The sequence below is a fragment of the Ailuropoda melanoleuca genome, chromosome 4 (assembly GCF_002007445.2).
Source record: "Ailuropoda melanoleuca isolate Jingjing chromosome 4, ASM200744v2, whole genome shotgun sequence".
NCBI lineage: Eukaryota > Metazoa > Chordata > Mammalia > Carnivora > Ursidae > Ailuropoda > Ailuropoda melanoleuca.
The window spans coordinates 123,765,067-123,783,608 of record NC_048221.1 but is presented as its reverse complement, the minus strand read 5'-3'; the positions used below and the strand labels follow the sequence as shown (position 1 = coordinate 123,783,608).

General features: G+C 54.8%; 1 protein-coding gene and 1 long non-coding RNA gene across 2 annotated transcripts in view; one reads left to right on the top strand and one right to left on the bottom strand.

The window, feature by feature from the left end:
- The window catches only part of KCNK3 (potassium two pore domain channel subfamily K member 3), a 37,856-nt gene that overhangs the window by 16,835 nt on the left and 2,479 nt on the right, over positions 1–18,542 (top strand). Inside the window, 1 exon segment of the mRNA XM_034659777.1 lies at positions 18,046–18,538. Within this exon segment, the coding sequence (XP_034515668.1) occupies positions 18,046–18,538 (493 nt within the window).
- Positions 12,521–18,256, bottom strand: LOC117802043. Its single transcript, XR_004625058.1, has 3 exons — positions 18,125–18,256; positions 16,532–16,790; positions 12,521–12,973 (listed from the first exon to the last, which is right to left on the bottom strand). It is a non-coding gene; the product is annotated as an uncharacterized LOC117802043 (long non-coding RNA).

Genomic DNA, 18,542 nt, shown 5'->3' with positions numbered 1-18,542 from the left:
AGCCACTCCCCCCCCCCCACCTCCACCCTGGCAGCCTTCCAGAGAGCTCGGCTCTGGAAAAGCACTTCCAAGAGTTAGCTCCAAAACGCTTTCTTCAGCTACGGAGCAATAGTTAAGCCTGGAGAGGTATGACATATGGTAGAGGACATGGAAAGGCAGGTTGAAAGTTTGGGCTTCTTTCCCTGTAGGCAATGGGGAGTCACGGAAGGTATTTGAGCACAAGAGTGACATTTCGAGCAGAGAGCAGGTTTTTGAGCAGAGAGCAGAGTGGAGCATGATCTGGAAGTTGGTGTGGGAAAGGTTAGGGGAAGGGACTGGAAGCTGGTCAGGAATCACTGCCCAAGCCCAGACTAGAAAGGGCGAGGGCCAGGACCACATCAGAACAGAAGGAAAGGACAGGACTGGGCCAGGTGTGGGGGAAAAAGAGGAAAGGAAGACAAGGTGTTCGGTCTGGCTGACTGAGGAATGAGGACACTGACAGGAATCAGGCAGTAGGGAGAGAGCCAACATGGGGGAGACTGATGCCTTCGGGTTTTCCCACCAGACTTGGATGTCTTGGTTCAGCCAGGTGGAGCGTGGGGTGGAGTTGGAGGCAAATTCTTGGGAGCCTCCCTGGGGGCCAGTATCAGAGCAGCTCAGGCAAAGTCCTGGCCCACTCTTACAATCAGGGTGCATCAGATGAGACGGCAAAGAACCAGCAGAAGCAGGAGTGGGGAGTATCCAGAAAGAAGTCAGAGGAAGACTGGCCATCAGAGCTGAGTGTGGCCAGAATTTGAAGGGCAATAAGGATGCTAACATCCAAGACCACCCTGTGTGGTTGTTCAGGTTGTGCACTGTCCCAAAGAATCCAGCTGATGGGTTGGGAGGCTGAAGTTCAGCCTGCTTACCAAGCTATGCACTCCCAGAGGCTGCATCTACCCAGAGGGGCCCATTTTTTTTTTTCTAATTTGTCCTAGAGGGCCGTGTAGCTAACACAGCCTGCCTCATTGGGTCTGGTACTTAAGAAATTCCTGAGGTTTTCAGCAAGCGTAGTCTTGGTGAAGTGAGGGCAGACTGAGGGGTGAGAGGGGAAACAATTCTTGGGGTGGTGTGGGGAGTAAGACCGAGGAAAGAGCATGGTGGGCCTTTCTCCCTCCCTTCTCTTTTTGAAAAACCTTGAGGCCGATAGTGAGACACTGGCAGAGGACAGTTTGAAAATACTGCCCGATGGGGGCAGGGGGGAGGGTGTGCGTCCAGAAGCAAAGCCAGGAGAAAAAGCCCAGGGCTGGAGCAGAGTGCAGTTAGGGGGTGAGCCTTGGGAGGGGGGTCTGTCCTCTTCTGAGTGGAAGTGGGAAGGGAGAAAAAAAAAAAACCAGGAGAAGCAGTATGGGAAGGGCCTCACTCGGCCATGTTCTAGCTGTATGACCTTGAGCAAGTCATTTAACCTCGCTGTGGCTCAGCTCCTGCATCTTTAAATGGGGATAATAATAGTACCTACCAAATAGGGTTGTTGGAGGATTAAAAGAGGAACATGTATAGCTCGCTTAGAGCAATGTGGCACGTAGTAAGCACTATATAAAAGTCAGCTGGTATTGTTTTGAATTCGGGAGGAGGGAGCAGTGACAGAGGCATTTAATCATTTGAATAAAGTCAAGTGCAGAGAAAGCTAGCTCGCCCAGACTCCACTTTGGGGTGGGGTGGGGAGGGGAGGCACAGCAGAACGGTAAGCAGCAGCTGGGGAGACCGCCTGGGTCCTGGGGACGCTGCCCAGCTTGGAGCTCTTGGCACCATAAAAAGCACACGCAGGACACCAGTGCATAAATAGGCAGCCTCTATAGGCCATAGAAGCCATGAAGTCATTGTCCTATTATCCCCGACTCTGCGCTGCGAACAGAACAGCAAAGGGCGAGGACGAAGGGCTTGGAAAGTGGCGGAGTGGCAGAGCTAATTGAAAAGGCTGGGAAATCAGAGGTCGGAAGAGAGGTGGCAAGCCTGGGGTGAGTCAGGCAGCGGGAGGCAGGCTGGGGGCTGAGCGCCTGCCTCCATGTCTCTGTGTGAAGGGCAGTGTCCCCAAGGATGGGGACAGCTGCTGGCTGTCTCCAAGGAGGACCATAGTATGAAAGGGAAGGGCCTGAGCCTTGGTCATTTCATTTTGCCTGAGGAGTGTTTCCGACAGGGCGTAGGGTTCGGTGAAATGTGTTTCCATGGAGAGTGATGGAATCTTAGCCTCTGAGAAGAGTCTGTTTTGGTGGGGGAGGGGCTGGATTTGGGGACTTCTTTAAATCCTTAATGACTTGAAGGAACAGCAGGGCCCAGCGGCCAGGTCCTGTGAGGGGTTCCCTCTTCCTCTATGGGGTGCAGACTCTTCTGCTCCCCTGTCCGCCTGAAGCCCATCTGGTTCTTGCGTTCTGGGCCCCGGATGGTGGATGGAATTGTGCCAAGAGGCTACTGCGGGGACCTGTGGGGTGTTGGAGCAAGGGTGTAGGCACATGTGTTTGTAGGTGCACACGGGCACACAGGCTTGTGTGATGAGTGGGGGTGGGGACACCACATCTGCAGGCGGGCTCGGAGGAAGAGAAGGTCCCAGCAGCTGGCTCCAGGCTGAAGTCCCTGTTGCCTGGAGTCCCTCTGCTCCTGGGCACTATGCCAACCTGCACCATCTGAGCTCCTGAGCCCTGGGGAGAGCGCTGAGCCTAAGAAAAGCCTCCTTCACATCTCCTGGCATCTGTTCCCAGAGCTGTCTGCCAGCCCAGAGCTGTCTGGGCCACTAGCCATGACCAGGGAGGAGAGCGCACAAGCAGGTGGTGGAGACAGGGCCCACAGGGCCACACTCACTCCAAGACCTCCCCACCAAACCCGACCCAGCCATCAAGACCGGCTTCCTGCATCTGCTGGGAATGCACTGGGGACACTGGGCAAGGAGGGCCAGTGGAGAGAGACCCCTCTCCACACAAAAGCCTGCCTCCTGGCAGGGAGTGGCGAGGGCAGAAAAAGGCACTATTTTTCCAGCTGAGGGACAGGGGAAGGTGGGCCCAAGGAGGCGGAGCTGTCCCTGGGGGGCTGGGAGAGATGAGGGAGGGAATCCCAGGCAACATGAGGAAGGGCTCAGAGGTGGGGTGTGGGAAGGATGCGGGAACCCTAGCAAGAGAGGGGACCGGAAGTGTTGGGGGAGTGAGAGGAGAGCAGGCCAGGTAGGGGGTAAGGTTGGCCAGTCTACGTGCCGGACCAGGACACCCCAGACTGTGTTGTGTATATTTGGGGAACTAGGGAAGGCTTCTGAGTGGTGGGTGGCAGCTCAGAGCTGTGCTTAAAAAAGTAATAACATTAATAACAGCTCCTACTTCCCGAGACTCTCCACGTGCCAGGCCTTGCACTAGACACTTTCCACACTGTGTCTCTCAACCCCAGGCCACCTAGCTACCTAGCAGGAGAGGGGATCAGAGACGCAGTGTGAGCTGTGGGAGAGGCAGCAGGGCTGGAATCAGGGGACCTGGCTCTCAGGTCCAGCTCTGGAGCTATAACCTTGCGGGGGACACCCACTTTCCCAGACTTCACTGTCCCCAGTTGCTGAATGCAGACCGCCCCTGCCTACGGGAATGTTCCTCAGCTCTGTAGAGTGCTGTGCCCAGGTGGGTCTCCTGAACCCCAGCCATGGCCCTTCTGTGGTGCCATGCAACTCGAAGGGCCCACACCCTGTTCAGTGCTTGGGCGCCTAGCCCCCCTGTGAGTAGCAGCTGGAGGGGCCCCTTCGGGCCAGTGCAAGTGAAAGGGAACAGCAGCACTTAGCCAGTGTGAACGCCAGTAATCAGAAGCCCAGGCCTCTCCCTCCCGCTCTCTTGGGCGATACCACCCTGTCTCTGCTGCGCCCGGTCACTCTTCTCTTCCCCTGCAACTCTGCCTCACGTGTGACTTCAGTTCACAGTGGTCCCACCTAGAGCCCGACCCTATAACCCTGCAGCTCAGCTCCCAAAGCTGATCGGCCCCTCAGACCTGAATGGCTCAGCCCAGCAGATGGCTTGCGTCCTCTTGGATTGGAGGCCACCACAAAGTCCAACCCACTGTGGCCTAGGCTGAGGTCACATGGTAGAAAGGGGCTGCCTAGGCCCTCGACTAGAGTTGCTCCAGGAAGGGGGCAGACACTCCAGCCACGTCCACCAAAAACAGCCTCCCTCAGGGCCCTGTCCCTTTGCCCTCCAGCTGCCCCCTCCTCACCTCCTGCCCTTTCTGGCTCAGGGCCATTCTGAAGCATCCTAGCCATCTACAGAGACTTCCAGAGGGCTGCTCCCTGGGACAGAAAGGACCAGCCTTTGGAGGGACACCATTTCCCTCCTCACACGGTTTGAACAACCACTGTCCTGCCCTGAAGAGCTTACAGTGATCTTAGGATGATGGCCCATTGGACCCTTTTTCCACACTCTCTCAAACAAGTGCATGGTCCCAGGGACACCTGACAGTGCCTGGACTCTGAAAGCCCGAAGATCTATGTTGAACCATAGCTTTGCCGGCTTTTATCAGTATGACTTAGGGCATGTCCTCTTTAGCCTCCCTGAGGCTCGGTTTCCTCCTCCAAATGGAGCTAGTAATGCCTACCTTGAAGGTCATGGTGAAGACTGGAGATCATTAACGCGAGGGCGCTGGGGCACCTGACACTGTCGCCCTTAGCAGCGGGGCAGTCAGAGCAGACGAAGCACAGGCTCTGCTCTGGCCTGGGAATGCCCTCCCTTGCTCTCCCCACTCTTCCTCTCATACTCCATCCTCTCCCCGTTCCCACCTGCCACCCCATAGCCAGCCACACGGCCGGGGGGGGGGGCAGGGGGCAATTCTCCACCCAGGGGGCCAAGCCTGGGCCCTGACTGCCTCGTAGAAACCTGGTCCAGTGTCTAGCAGCCCCCAGGCCAGCCGGTCCCCTCCCTGCTTTCACGCGAGCAGACGTCGTGCACGGAGGCACCACTGTGCGATAGGAGGTGGGTAAATATGCCAGGCAGCGTCTGCCAAGAGAGGCGAGTGAGTGGCAGAGACGGATGCTGTGCAGGGAGCTGAGAGAAGGGGATGCTCTTGGGCCAGAGCCGGAGGAAGTCTCCTCAGAAGGCTCCGGGGAGGGAGAAGGCAGGGGAGAGGGGTGCGGGAACACAGCAGCCAGCTTCGCATCAGCATAGGGGAGGCGGTGAATGTCGAAGAAGGAAGGGAAGTCTTCACAATAATTCTGTAAATCGAGAATTGTTCTAAAATTAAAAGTTTACTTAAATAAAATAGTAAATGGCAGAAGCAGGAGGAGGAGAAGGAGAAGAGGAAGAAGACAGAAGTGGGGGAGGAGGAGGACCAGGAGAAGGAAGGGGGCGAAAGGGAGAGTATGGCCTCTGACAGTGATCTGGGCCCAGTTTCTAGTGACAAGGAGGGCGGAGCAGCCCAGGCACCAGCTGGGTGTTCAGGCCCGCCCTGAACAATGCTCCCAGGTATCCAGGGACATCTCCGGAGGCCTTAGGGAACAGAACATGCCACGTTCCCAGCCACGGGAGCGTTGGCAAGATTGCTATGCTTTCCAACTCCCTTCTGGTTTCTGGGTGCCCACGGTCCCCCTGTCGCTGAATGGTGCTTCTGGCATAGACTCAGTACATCCTAGGGAAAGTCTGTACTTAAGGGACAGTCTTCTCTCAGCTGCCCCTCGCTTGCTTCTGTTCCCAGAGGGCAAGACCAAGCCATTCTCCTCCCTGTGTCCTCTCCGGGCTCCTAGCGGAGTGCCTGGTGCAAAGGAGGAGGTGCTTAAGAAATGTTTGCTCTATTGATTAATTAAGACGAGCTAAGAGGGAATGAAGCCATCTTTGCCTCGCTGATTTTCCAGCTGATATTCTTGAGACCAGCCAGGTGCTGCAGCCTTTCTGGGTCCCCTACTGCCCATTCAGCCTCTGCAGGTGCTCTGCCCCCTTTTCCCGCGATGACTCTGAGCGCCCCACGGCCTCCTGCCATCTGGCTCAGGCCGGGAAGGGCGTCTTTTGTGGCAGGCCGAGGTCCATCTTCTTGGGAGAAGGGCCTGGATGGGGAGGAGGAGGAATGGTAGCTGGAGAGGGCACCTGCTTTGACCCCAGTCCAGAAGGCCTGGAAGCCACAGAGACGCAGAAGAAAGAGAGCAGCAAGGCCTGGCTCTCCCATATGCCTGTGTGGCCTTGTCCAAGTCACCCAGCCACTCGGCTCAGTCTCCTCGGCTGGAAAACCCGGGCACCTGCCTTCCAGAATGCAGCATCTAGTCAGCTAACGCTGGCTAGGCTGTGCACGGCGACAGGCCTGAATGTGTACCCTGACTCGGCGACTCGTCAGCTGTGTGATCTTAAATGAGTTTCTGAACTTTCTGTGCCTCCGTTTTCTCACCTGTAAAATGGAGGTCATACCGCTCTCAAGAAGTTTTTGTGAAGATTAAATTAAATGATATGCAAAAAGCCCTTGGTACGGTGCCTGGCACACAAATGCTCAGTATTTGCTACTGTCACTACCCACCACGACGTTACTACGGCCCCACGGCCAGTATTCTCAGCTACTGCGTGCCAGTCACTGAGCGCCCAAGAAGTACAAGACATCACCACTACCCTCAGAGCCCAGAGGGAGGCTGAGAGGACAAAATGAGAAAAGGAGGAGGGGGAGGAGAGAAAAAGGAAAGGAGAAGGAAGAAAAAACAGAGAAGCAGCCACCAAAGCAAAAAGAGGCCAAGACTCGAGGCCCCAGGAGACTGGTCTCCTTGGCTAGATAGGGGTGCCGTTAGGGGTCCCTCAGGGCTCGGCAGTCAGTAGGGGGAACCTGGGGACCAAAAAGACTCCCTGAAAGCCCTGTCCCATCTTGGCCCTGGGACACCCAGACGGGACCCATGTCCGTCTGCTCCTGGACTCCATGTGGCCTCCTGCGCCAGGAGGTTGGGGAGGGGCACGATTTGGTGCCCCAAGAGTCAACTTCGGCTGTCCCTCTGCCTCAGCTGGGGGGTGTTATTCAGAGCACTGCTGAGCCCCAGCCCCCTCCCAGGACAGCACAAAGGTCCTCACAGGATCCCCAGCATCTGCTCAGGGCCGGCTGGGACAGCTCTGCGGACACGCGGGCCCCAGCAGCTGTGCAGCTGATATGCACCCAAAGGCTCAGTGCCATTGTTCTGGGGACCCAACGGTGCTGTGGGGCAGGGTGCATGGCCCCTCTAGAGGCCCAGAATTCTAGAATGTCACAGGGCCTCGAGAACACCGCGGCCTCTTCGTTTCTCCTAGGAGAGCCGCCAGGCCGAGAAAAGGGCAGGATCTTGCCCGTGATCACCCAGTGGCACAGCTGGAACCAGAGACCAGGTCTTCTGACTCTCTCATGCCCGTGGAAGAGTCTGGGGAGAGACAGCATGGGGCAGTGGAAAGAGAGCTGCCTTTAAACAGAAAATATTCTTATTCTAGAACTTAGACCTCCGCGCGTATTAAGGACTCAAAAAGTCTGCTGGTTGAATGAATGAATGTTTGAGGCATGGCGAGTGATGAGTGAAGGGCTCCAGGAGTACTGATTCGTTTAGGCAGGTAGGATCAGGGAAGGCTTCCCTGGGGGGGTGACTTCTGAGATGGGCTTTGATGGAGGAGTAGAAGTCCATCAGGAAGGACAAAAGCGTAAGCAGTGTTCATCCATGTGGAAATGCAGCGGTGGCCTCCAAAGAGCTGGGGACACCAATTTCACATGCAGGTTTGGGCTCCAGACCTTGCTCAAAACTCACCTCTCTCCTCCGGGCCTCTGCACGGTGCATGGGACAAGGGGAGCTAGTAACTGGTTAAACCCTAAAGTACCACCTGGTCAGAGAAGAAATACCCTCCTACTCTAACTTTCCCTTTGATAGGTGAGAAAACTGAGGCTCAGGACGCGGGCAAGCCTTCACAAAGGCCCTACAGCAGACTCCACAAACAAGGGTCCGTAAAACAAACTTGGCCCACCACCTATTTTTATAAATAAAGTTTTATTGGAACACAGCCACACCCCACCCATTCATTTACATAATGTCTACGGCTGCCGTCTTGATAACATGGCAGAGCTGAGTAGTTGCAAGAGGCCATACAGACCAGGAAATCTTAAATATTTACTCTTTGGCCCTTTATAGAAGAAAGTTTGCCAACTCCCATTCTACAGCAAGGTAGTAGCAAGACCTGGGATGGGAGCCAGGCCTCTGACTCCTGGTTGGGTGCTCTTTAATTCCATGTATCTTTTCCCTCTGGACCCATGCTGCCCCCCTGTCGCACTGCCTGAAGGGTGAGATTTCAGGTGGCCAGGCTCTGGACAGGCTCTGGACAGGCTCTGGACAAGCTCAACTCCAAGAACATGGTGCCGCCAACAGGGAACACCTGGGCTGGCCACAGTTACCCCCGTGACACAATAGGGTTTCTTGCTGGAAGCAGTTCAGCCCCTTTTGGGGGAGTCCAACAAGGAGATGCCAACGTGCGCCTGCTTCTCTTCCATGGGCAAAACAGAAAGAGCCACAGCGTGTTAAGTGTAGGACTCAGGCCAGCCAGATGCCAGAGTCATAGACAGCCTTTCAAGAAGCACACAGAGGCGGACTGGCATCTCCAGCCATCTGCTGAGATGGCCAAGTCCACTTTAAATTGCGCTGTAGAATTACTTTCTCCGTGCCAGACTGTCCCTGGTGGATTCGTTTAATTAAAACCCCACCAGATCCAATCTGTTAGAAGTTCTGGGTTCACACATGTCCTGGCCAATTGGTCATAAGGAGGCAGACAGGCTACAGGCCTAGGCCACGGCCACCTGGTGCAATGACTGGCCTCTAATAGAGCCCAGAAGCCCCGGGTCAGTGTGCTTCCGAGGACAAGCAGGGTTGCTGCCCTATTGTGTGACCCTGTCCGCTGCGGGCCTCAGGGCTCTCTTCCTCCTCCCTGTCTCCAACCCCTTCACCTCTCAGGCCCATTGCTGATGCCTCCCTTCCTTAACTGACTCATTCCACAGAGAGTAATTAAATGCTAGCTACGTGCCAAGCACTATCCTGGGTGTGGGGAAAAGAGTAGGAACAAAAGATACCAAAATCCCTGCCCTCACCAAGCTTACAGTTAAAGCCACAAATGCAAGAACATCCCACACACTGTGTATCCACTCTTTCCTCCCTCCCCTCTTCCCTCCCCCCGACCCTGAATTCGGTTTAGGCCTGAGGACTTGACAATGGGACCGTTTGCAGGCCTCCTGATGGACCCTCCTGCCCCCCATCTCCCACGGCCACCCCTGAACAGGGATGCGAGGAAAATCCATCTCGACACTTCTGTGGCATGTCCCTCCCCCACTCTGGAGTCTCAAGGGCTCCTCGTTGCCTTCAGGTGAAGATGTGAATTCCTGTGCCTACCCTTTCAAAGCACTTCACACTCAGCCCTTGCTCCCCTTCCGACCCGACTCTGCTCGAGTGAGCTTGTCTGCTCCGAGAAATCCAGAGTTTTTGTTGCTGTTAGATTTACAATATTCATTGCTATCTACTTATAAAAGTAACAGATTTTTGTAGAAAATATACAATATATAAGAGCAAATGAAAATTAATCATGAGCCCATGATTCAAAGATAAACTCTATGAGCTTTTTAGTATGCTTCTTTCCGGCTTTTTTTTCGACGTGTGTGTAGACACGTTTGTTATATTCATACATTTAGGACGGCAGCCCGTTACACATACAGTGTTGTATCTTGCCATTTTTATTTAACATTCTACGGTGGGTTTCGATGTAATTAAGAGACTCCTAAGAGTATATTTAGTGGCTGCACAATATTCCCCCCCATAAATATACCTTAATATGTTTAACCAAACCCTATTGGTGAACATTTGCACTGTTTACAATTTTTCACAATGAAAATGCTGCTTTATTATAAACACATCCTTGTTCATAAATCTTTGTTCCAATCTCTGGTTATTTTCCCAGCAGACATTCCTAGAAGTGGCATTGCAAGGTCACTGGGCAGACACATTTCTAAGGTTCTTGATGGGTATCATGAAGCTGCCTTCCTGAGAGTCTGTCGGGCCCCTTCCCCCACCCCTTTGTGAGAATGCCCACTAGCCTCAGACAGATATATTTTCTCTGCCCCTACTGTGCCGTGTGTCTTCTTGCATTGTGTCCTTGCTTCAGCAGCTCCCCTCTGTCAGAACCCTGCATTCCCCATCCCTCCTTCAGAGCGCAGGGCCAAGGCCGCCTCCTCCAGGAAGCCCCTCCTGATAGCCCAACCCACGTTCTCCACCTCTAGCTCTCCTTCAGCCCCCGTCTTAAATTCTTCCTAAGATAATTCCCACTGAGGCCATGCACTTGAACAATGTGTGTAGTAATAGCCTCTTCTCTGTACAGGACATTGAAGCTTCCAAAGTGCTTCCACTGAGATGTTTCATCTGATTCACGTTTTGAGGTCAAGGATCATGATTTGATCATCTGGGTCTACCCACCCTGCCCCATCGCCAACCTCAGGTCTAGCCCAGTTTCAAGCTAGCCCGACTTAATGGAGTCTGACAACAGCCTTCGCTATTCCTTGGTCCACCAGAAGGGATTTTAGGATGTTCTGGGTGGATGTTAGGATGAACTGACTGAGACAGAGGGCCCCGGATGCCAGTCCTGGCTCTGTTGGTGACTCAACGTCCGGTCTCTGTCCCTCTCTGAGCCTCAGTCTGCTCATCTATAAAATGAGTGGGTCGAACTACTAAGTCTCTCACCCTCCAGGACGGATTGGCCCTGCAGCCCCAGGCACCCAGCACAGCCCTGGGGTGCCTCCAAGGGCCGCTGTGCAAAGCCAGCCTCTGGGATAGGCCGGAGGGAGCTGGCCAGGGAGGCAGGCCTGGCTCCAGGCCAGGCTGTGTCTGCAAACACTGACCTTGGCTGCCGCAGGGATTTTCCATGACACCAGCACCCTCCCCCCTAGCTCCCCCTAATCCCACGTGGGCCTGGGGAGCGTGGGGGATGGGAGTGGTAGGGGCTGTTCTACTCCAGAGGACCCTGAATCGTAGCCATGGGGATCCCATGGATGGGGTAGACTAAAAGGGATTGAGGAGAGAGCAGTGGGCCTCCACGTGCCAAGTGTGGTGGGAAAGCAGGGGTAGGGAGAGCACCTGCTAGTGGGGAATGGGGAGAAGAGCCGAAAGAGGAGCTGGGAAGACAGGAAAGAGGCCTTGGAAAGACAGGATGGAGGGAGGGAGGGTGCTGTGCTCTAGCCTGGAGGGGACAAACTCCAGACCCACTTCTGCACACTGGTCCCTCCCCCCAACCCAGGTCCATGAGGCCCTGGTGGTTTCCCAGGCCTCGCTCAGGCCTTGGCCAGGCCTAGGGCTGGGGTATTCCTTCTGGAGCCCTGAAGCTGACCTCATTTTGCAGGGGTCTGGGGCCACAGGAAGGACAGGTGGTATGAGTCACTAAAGGCCTTCCTGCCAAGGACACCTCCCCTCCCCCTGCTGGGTGTCCAGGAGGGGCTCCTCTCCCAAACTCTGCACCCCAGTCTTTGAAGCCTTCTGGGTTGATTGGCATTTTCCGAGCAGCGGTTCCCACCAGCCCTTTAGCGGGACACTGAGGGGAATTGCCGGCCCCTTGGGAGCTCAGAGCCCTGCAGAGCTCCTCTTTAGACCTGAGAGCAGAAAGGCGGGCCTGCAGCCAGGCAGGGCGAGCAGAGCCTCCAGCACTGGGGAAGATTCCAGAGGGTTCTGGGAAAGGTGTTGTCGGAGCTGGACCGGAAGGCTGGAGGAGAAGGCCTGCATTCTCCTCACCGTCTCCCTCAAGCCTGGCAGCCTCATCCCTCCTTCCAAGGGCCTGGGCACTCCTGCCAGCTTCCTTCCGCCTCATCTCCTTTAACACACCAATTAGACTCCTGCGAGCGCTCCTGCCCCACTTCCTGGCTCCACACTGCTGCTATCTCCAGACCCAGGGGGAGGCTCCCTGTCTGCGCCTCAGGCCCCTGAGGAGGCGGGGCTGCTCAGGGGGCCTTTCCGAGGAGACCCAAGGGTTCAGGCCTGACTGCCCTCTGCAGGCCCCGCAGGACAGCCCGGCTACCCTCTGCAGGCAGCTGTGTCTTGCAGCTCGTCCCCTGGAGCTGCCTGTGTCTCCCTCAAGCCCCCGCTTCTCTCTGGCTGCCGCCTGTGGCCCAGGCAGTTCCAAGGTCAGCCCCCCCCCCACCCGCGTTCACCTCTGCTCCAGCCCGGCTTGGCCCAGAGTTCACAGCCTTTGGGTGCCTCAGGCCACAGGTCTGATCCATCTTCCCTCAGGGCAAACATGAGCCTGGCTGGTGCCCATATTTACATTAGATAACTGGGTCTACAGGGAACCAGGAAACAGGATGCAGCCAGGCATTGCCAAGGGCTGCGTGTTTCTAATCTACAGAAGGCCCGGGCCAACCAGGGATGGGACACCTGAGAACCTCAAAGTCAAAGCCCTAGAGAGAAGACCGTTGAGTTCTTGATGCTACAGACAAGCATTTCCCAAACAGGGTTCCAGGGACACTTGTCCAGCAACACACACTGTCAGGAAAGCGCTCAGAATTCAAATAAATTAGCACATTTCCCCAACTTTGACCAGCCTCGTATCCTAACCCGTGTGTGGCTCTGATAAAGTCTACACTTAAATCCAGTGATGACAAAGCCTGTGAAGTCCAGCACTCCTCCCATTGAATCGTACCAAGCAACCCTCTTCTCATCCAATAGTTACGAGCAGTCTGTGGAACTGGTGTTTCAGGAAATTAACTTTGGGAAACACGAAATCAGACTGCCGGTGCAGAAAGGAACTTGAAAGACCATCTAATCTTGATGTTCCCCCGTACTATTCACACTTATAATTAATATTCATTGATGCCAATGCCCTAAGCATCTTAAGTCTGCCAGCGCCTCAAAATGCCCACAGCAACTCTATAAGGTCCGTGTATCATGATTCCCAGCTTACAGATGAGGAGACCGAGGCCCTAGAAGATGAGTTACTCGGCCAAAGGTGAACGCTGTTTGGCTGCAGGCTCTGGGCAGTCACGTGTGTCACTAAACTGCTGAGATCCCCTGTAGAAATTAGAAAAAATCTATTTTCAGTATTTCACAAGAGTAACAATAACTTAATTCAGTCTCTAGAATCAGTTAGCCCATGCTAATCAGAAGTTCTGATCGGCAGGGATGCTCTTAATTCATTCTGATGGGGGGAAAATGAATTCTGGCTTTCACCGTTACCTGTCCAGTGCCCGTTCTGTTTTATGCAGCAGCTCCACGGCTCAGATCAACAGCTTGTCCTTCATAAATAACGTCTTTCAAAATTTAGACTCTATAAATGGGTGGATTAATAGAAAAAACGTCCTAAAAGGTATCCATAGCAGAGAACACTATGGGAACTTTTATCTTGCCTTATCCTGCATGTCACAGAGGAGGAAGACTGAGGTCCAGGGAGGGAAAAGGAACTTGCTCAAAACACAAAACTGGTTATGGCCAGGACCAGGTCAGACCCCCAGATCTCCTGCCTCTGTAGCCCCATGCTTTTTTCTCCACCCAAGGCTGTGGCCAGAGTTCTGGCTTTGTAGCCAGCTAGGCCAGGGGTAGGAGGTCAGGCACTTAGAACTGGGGGGCACGTGAAGTCAGTGGGGAATGGGCAGCTGAGCCCAGTCTAGCCAAGGCTATCACCAAGGGTTCAGACTGGCTCTTTGTACTTTAACTAGAAGGAAATAGGCCACCGAGAGAGAAAATCCAGTAACGGGGTGGGGGGCAGACCCCTAACCTTCTGTACCTCCCAGGAAGACAGCTTTGATCAGTTTCTAAGCTCCTTGGTGATATCAGGAGGAAAACAGAGAAACTGAGGCCCAGGGCTCCTTGTCCCACCTCTCATTTTTCCTGTTGCCCCAAATATCCATAATTAATATTTATGTCCAACCACATAATTTATATGTCCAGCCACCTGGCTTCCTCAGGGGAATTCTATGCCTCTGGCCAGGTTCCAGGGCCATCTCTTAGCTAAGTTGCTCACAAGTGGGGGCTACTGGGCCCTTGCTGATTGAACAAGTCAACCTTGGTCACACTGAGCCACAGGGCAGAGGACAGAGCATTGAGTTTGGAACTGAGGACCCTGGGGTGTAGTCCTGGCTCTGCCATTCACTGGCTGTGTGACCTTGAGCAGCTCACTTTCCTTCTCTGGGACTCTATTTCCTCATCTGTACAACAGAAGGACTGGGTCATAAGCGCTTTCCTGGCTCTGAGAACCCATAAGTCTGGTGGATTCAGGAAGGGTGGCTGGGAGATGAGAGGGCAGTGACATCCCCGGCCAGGGCTCTGAGAGGCAATGGCTACAGTCTCCTGGTCGGGCCATGAGTTCTGGCTGGTCTGTCCATCAGGTCCTGGGAGGGAAGGTCCTCCGGGAATCAGCCCCAGAGCGCAACTTCCGTGTGCATCAGTGACACACAAGAACCGAGGGAGCCCCTCTTCCAAAGACTCGCGAAGCTGGACAGCAAGGAGAAGGTGGGGACTACCTTTTGCCCCCTCTCATAAACCCACGCCCGATGTGGGCAAGGACGAGGCAGGCGGCGGGCCTGCTGGCAGACGGACAGGCCTTGCCAAACTCCCAGTTACTTCCCAGAAGTTCCAGGGCCCCCCGGGAGTGGCTCCACCCCAGCTGGCACCCCTCCCAGCTGGGCGCCCACGTCAGCAGGTCCTCACAGCTCCCTTGCCCTTTCACCCAGTGACAAGAGAACAGATGAAGGGACGGGAGCAAGCTGACCCTGGGCCAGGTACTTGCAGAAGCATCTGATTCCCCGGTCATCGTGCTCTGGTCGCCGCTTGCGCCACACCCGGCTTAGGGCAGTGCCCAAGGACGAGGCTCCAAGGGGAAGGCTCTCCTCTCAGGGCCTCAGTTTCCCATCCTGGTCACCCTTCCTGGGTGATGAATTGGCTCTGAGGCATCGGAATGAGCGATGAGTCAGAAAGTCCTAGAGGCCTTGGCCAACTCACAAGGCCTCTCCAGCCTTTTTCAGCTATAAAACAGAGATAGTCACAATAATGGCCTTGTGGAAGTTTTTCAGGATTAAAGTTTAAAATGTATCTGAAGGATAAGACCTTAAGCCTCAGCCTGTGGTAGGTAGGGAGGGTGGGCCCAAGCAGGGTATCTGACCCCAAGCGTGAGGCTCATCAGGGCTGGGGCCACCCTGGACAGGACGGTGGATAGAGTGGGACACGAGGCTCCGGCTTAGTAAGAGCCTTTGGGTAAGCCTGGGTGTGCCACTGCTTTGAACAGCACCAGGGGGCAGGCAGGGGAAGGAGTTGTCCCTTCTGGCTAGAAGCTGGGGAAAACGCAAGGGTACTCGGGATTGGAGTCAGCAGCGGCAGGGAAATTGCAATGTGCGGACAGGCGCAGGGGAAGAAGTGCCAGGTCATGGGTGCTATTCAGACCAGACAGGGCCTCTCTGCAGCTGGGGGACCTTGTGGGCAGCCAGAGTTCTGCCAGGCCAGCAGACACTGGGTTTTCCTAAAGGACGATGGGTCCCAGAGAAGTCAGAGCCTCTGAGTGAGCGCAGGGCGAGGTGGTGGTGGCAGTAAGGGGGGGGGTCCTTCTCGCTGACCCTACAGAGGCTGCCCTACCCCCAGTCCACATTCTCAGGTGGCCTTTTCCCTATGAGATCCCATCACCACTGCTTCATCACAAACCCCACAGGTTCTGAAGCATTTGCACCTCCAGTCTCTCCGTTACCCCCGACGGCACTATGCCGGGCAACCAGGCTGGGTATTAACAGCTGTAACTCAACACCTCCCCACCCCAGGGTGCAGAAAAGGCAAAAGAGGTCCAGAGAGGGGAATGGATTTGCTCAAGGTCACACAGCCAGCATGTGGTCAAGCCGGGGCTGGGCCCATGCCACCCAATCCCTGTCCAGCCCCATCCACAGTGCTGTGCCCTCCCCCATACCCAGTGCAGTGCCGGCCCCAGGGGACAGGGAAGGACAGGATAAGACGCAGCTCTGGCTCGGGGCCTGCCCAGCTGTCGAGGTGAGTTGTGGTCTGGCTTCCGTGGCCGAGCTGGCGGGCACAATCTGTTCTCACCCTGCTGGGACGCAGACAGGCCAGCCATGGCAGCTCAACAGCTCAACTATCCAGGCCCCTGGCACAGAGTGACACAGTCAACCAGCTAGGTGCCCTGGTAGGGAGCAGGGGAGCCCATTCTAAGGGCATCCCACAGCCTCACACGCTCCAAACAGCTGTCCCCAGGTCTCCCTGAGGTTTAAGATTCAAATGGCCTTGGCCTGAGAGAGATGCCAGCTTGACTGGAACTGAGCTGCCCCCCGGCCTGGAAATGTGAGGAAAATCTGGCACTTTATTCATTACTAATCATCGTGAGCCATTATCGAGCATTTGATATGTACCAGACTCTAGGCTAAGTGCATTATACACATTATCTCATTTATTTCTCCTGAAAAGCCCTGTGAGGCAGGTTGTACTTAGTAGTCCCATTTTACACATGTGGAAACTAAGGCTTACAGAGGTTTTTAAAAACAAAACAAACAAAACAAAAAATAAAACAAAACAAAAAACAGTCCATGGCAGAGTCAGGAGCTGAATTCAGATCAGACATCAAAGCACATGGAACCTTACCTTGCCGTCCACATATTTTGGGCATACTCCACGGGCGTGGCTGGCAGTGTGGAGGGGAAGCTTGCAAGAAGCATGACAAGGTATAGCAGTGCCCACCCTGCCACCCCAAGCCAGTGTTTAGCTGTACATATGTAGTTGGGGGACCTACGGGACAGAGTAGGGATGGTGGTAATACTGGCTCTGGAGTTCAAAGCTGAACATTCTCAGTGCCACTCAAAGCAGAGAAGATCACTTCCAGTGAGGAATCCTGGACAGCTGCCTGGAAGAAGAAGCATTTGGTTACATTTTTTATAAAGTTTAGAGAAAAGGAAAAATTGGAAATCCTGCCAATGAGCATTATTTTATAATAATAATCATATTAATAAAAGTAATAAATACCTTAACAGCCCGGTGAAAAAAGCAGGTCCAGGACCAGCAGACCTCATTTTACAAATGATGAAACATACTCAGAGAAGGTGAGTAATTTGCCCAAGATCACACAGTCATTAGTGACAGGGCCAGAACTTGTGCCTAGGGCTTCTGAGTTCCCGTCCAGGGTCTTTTCCTGACTTAAGGCCATTTTATGGTTGACTCGGAGGGAGGCTTTGCCTCTGTCCAGCTCCTGGCTCAGTGAGGGCTGGGGGCATTGTGGAGGAGACAGGGGTTGGGTTTGTCTGGCTGGTGATAGTAACACCTGGAAGGACAGGCAGGGCCCCTGCTTTAACAAGGGCAATGCCACCTCTCCATAAGGACAGGCCCTACTTCAGGGCCAGGCACAGAGGATGACCCCAGGGCTCCAGATGGGGGGGCTGATGAAGACCCCGGGGCATCATTCACCTAGCTAGCAGAGAGGCAATGTCCCCTTTCTCCCTTGACACCAGTCGGCCAGCTGCCTCAGGGAGACTGGAGGGCCCCAGTTGTCAACTACCCCTCATAAGCTTTGGCTTACAGCAGAGGAGTCATCAACGAGCCAGCCATGCCTCAGTTTCCCTCCCTCCACACTGAATCATGGGATGTCCAACCTCCACCCATACCATCAAGGACACTGAGGCCCAGGGAGGACAAGGAACAGGTCCAAAGCCCACAGAACTAGAACCCAGGTCTCCCAAATGACCGCCAGCACCCTTCACACTATCCCTGCTGCCTCTAGACGAAGTTCCCACAGCTCTACGTGTCAGTTCCTTCTCTAGATTTAGAAAAGTTAGGTCTTTGAAGCCAAACAGACTCTAGTTCAAATGCAGCCTGCTCAACTTCCAAAGGGTGTGACCTTGGAAAAGTCACTTAACCCTCCCTGTTTCCTCCTTCCTTTCCACCTACCCTGCAGAGCCAACCAAGAGCATCAGCAAGGAACTGGCACAGTGTACAGGGTCAAGGATGGGCCCATAAGGGCGTGCCGTCTTCTCTTCTGCTGGAAGGAGAGGCCCGAACCTGCAAAGTTGGGGGTGGGGGGCAGAGATCTCGGGGAAGGGGGCAGGGTTTCTGGAAGAGCAGCCCTACAGCACGTGCCTTCTCTCCTCTTCCCTGCTCTCCCCCAGGCTATGGCCACGCGGCGCCCAGCACGGACGGCGGCAAGGTGTTCTGCATGTTCTACGCGCTGCTGGGCATCCCACTTACGCTCGTCATGTTCCAGAGCCTGGGCGAGCGCATCAACACCTTCGTGAAGTACCTGCTGCACCGCGCCAAGAGGGGGCTGGGCATGCGGCGCGCCGACGTGTCCATGGCCAACATGGTGCTCATCGGCTTCTTCTCGTGCATCAGCACGCTCTGCATCGGCGCCGCCGCCTTCTCCTACTACGAGCACTGGACCTTCTTCCAGGCCTACTACTACTGCTTCATCACGCTCACCACCATCGGCTTCGGCGACTACGTGGCGCTGCAGAAGGACCAGGCGCTGCAGACGCAGCCGCAGTACGTGGCCTTCAGCTTCGTGTACATCCTCACGGGCCTCACGGTCATCGGCGCCTTCCTCAACCTCGTGGTGCTGCGCTTCATGACCATGAACGCCGAGGACGAGAAGCGCGACGCCGAGCAC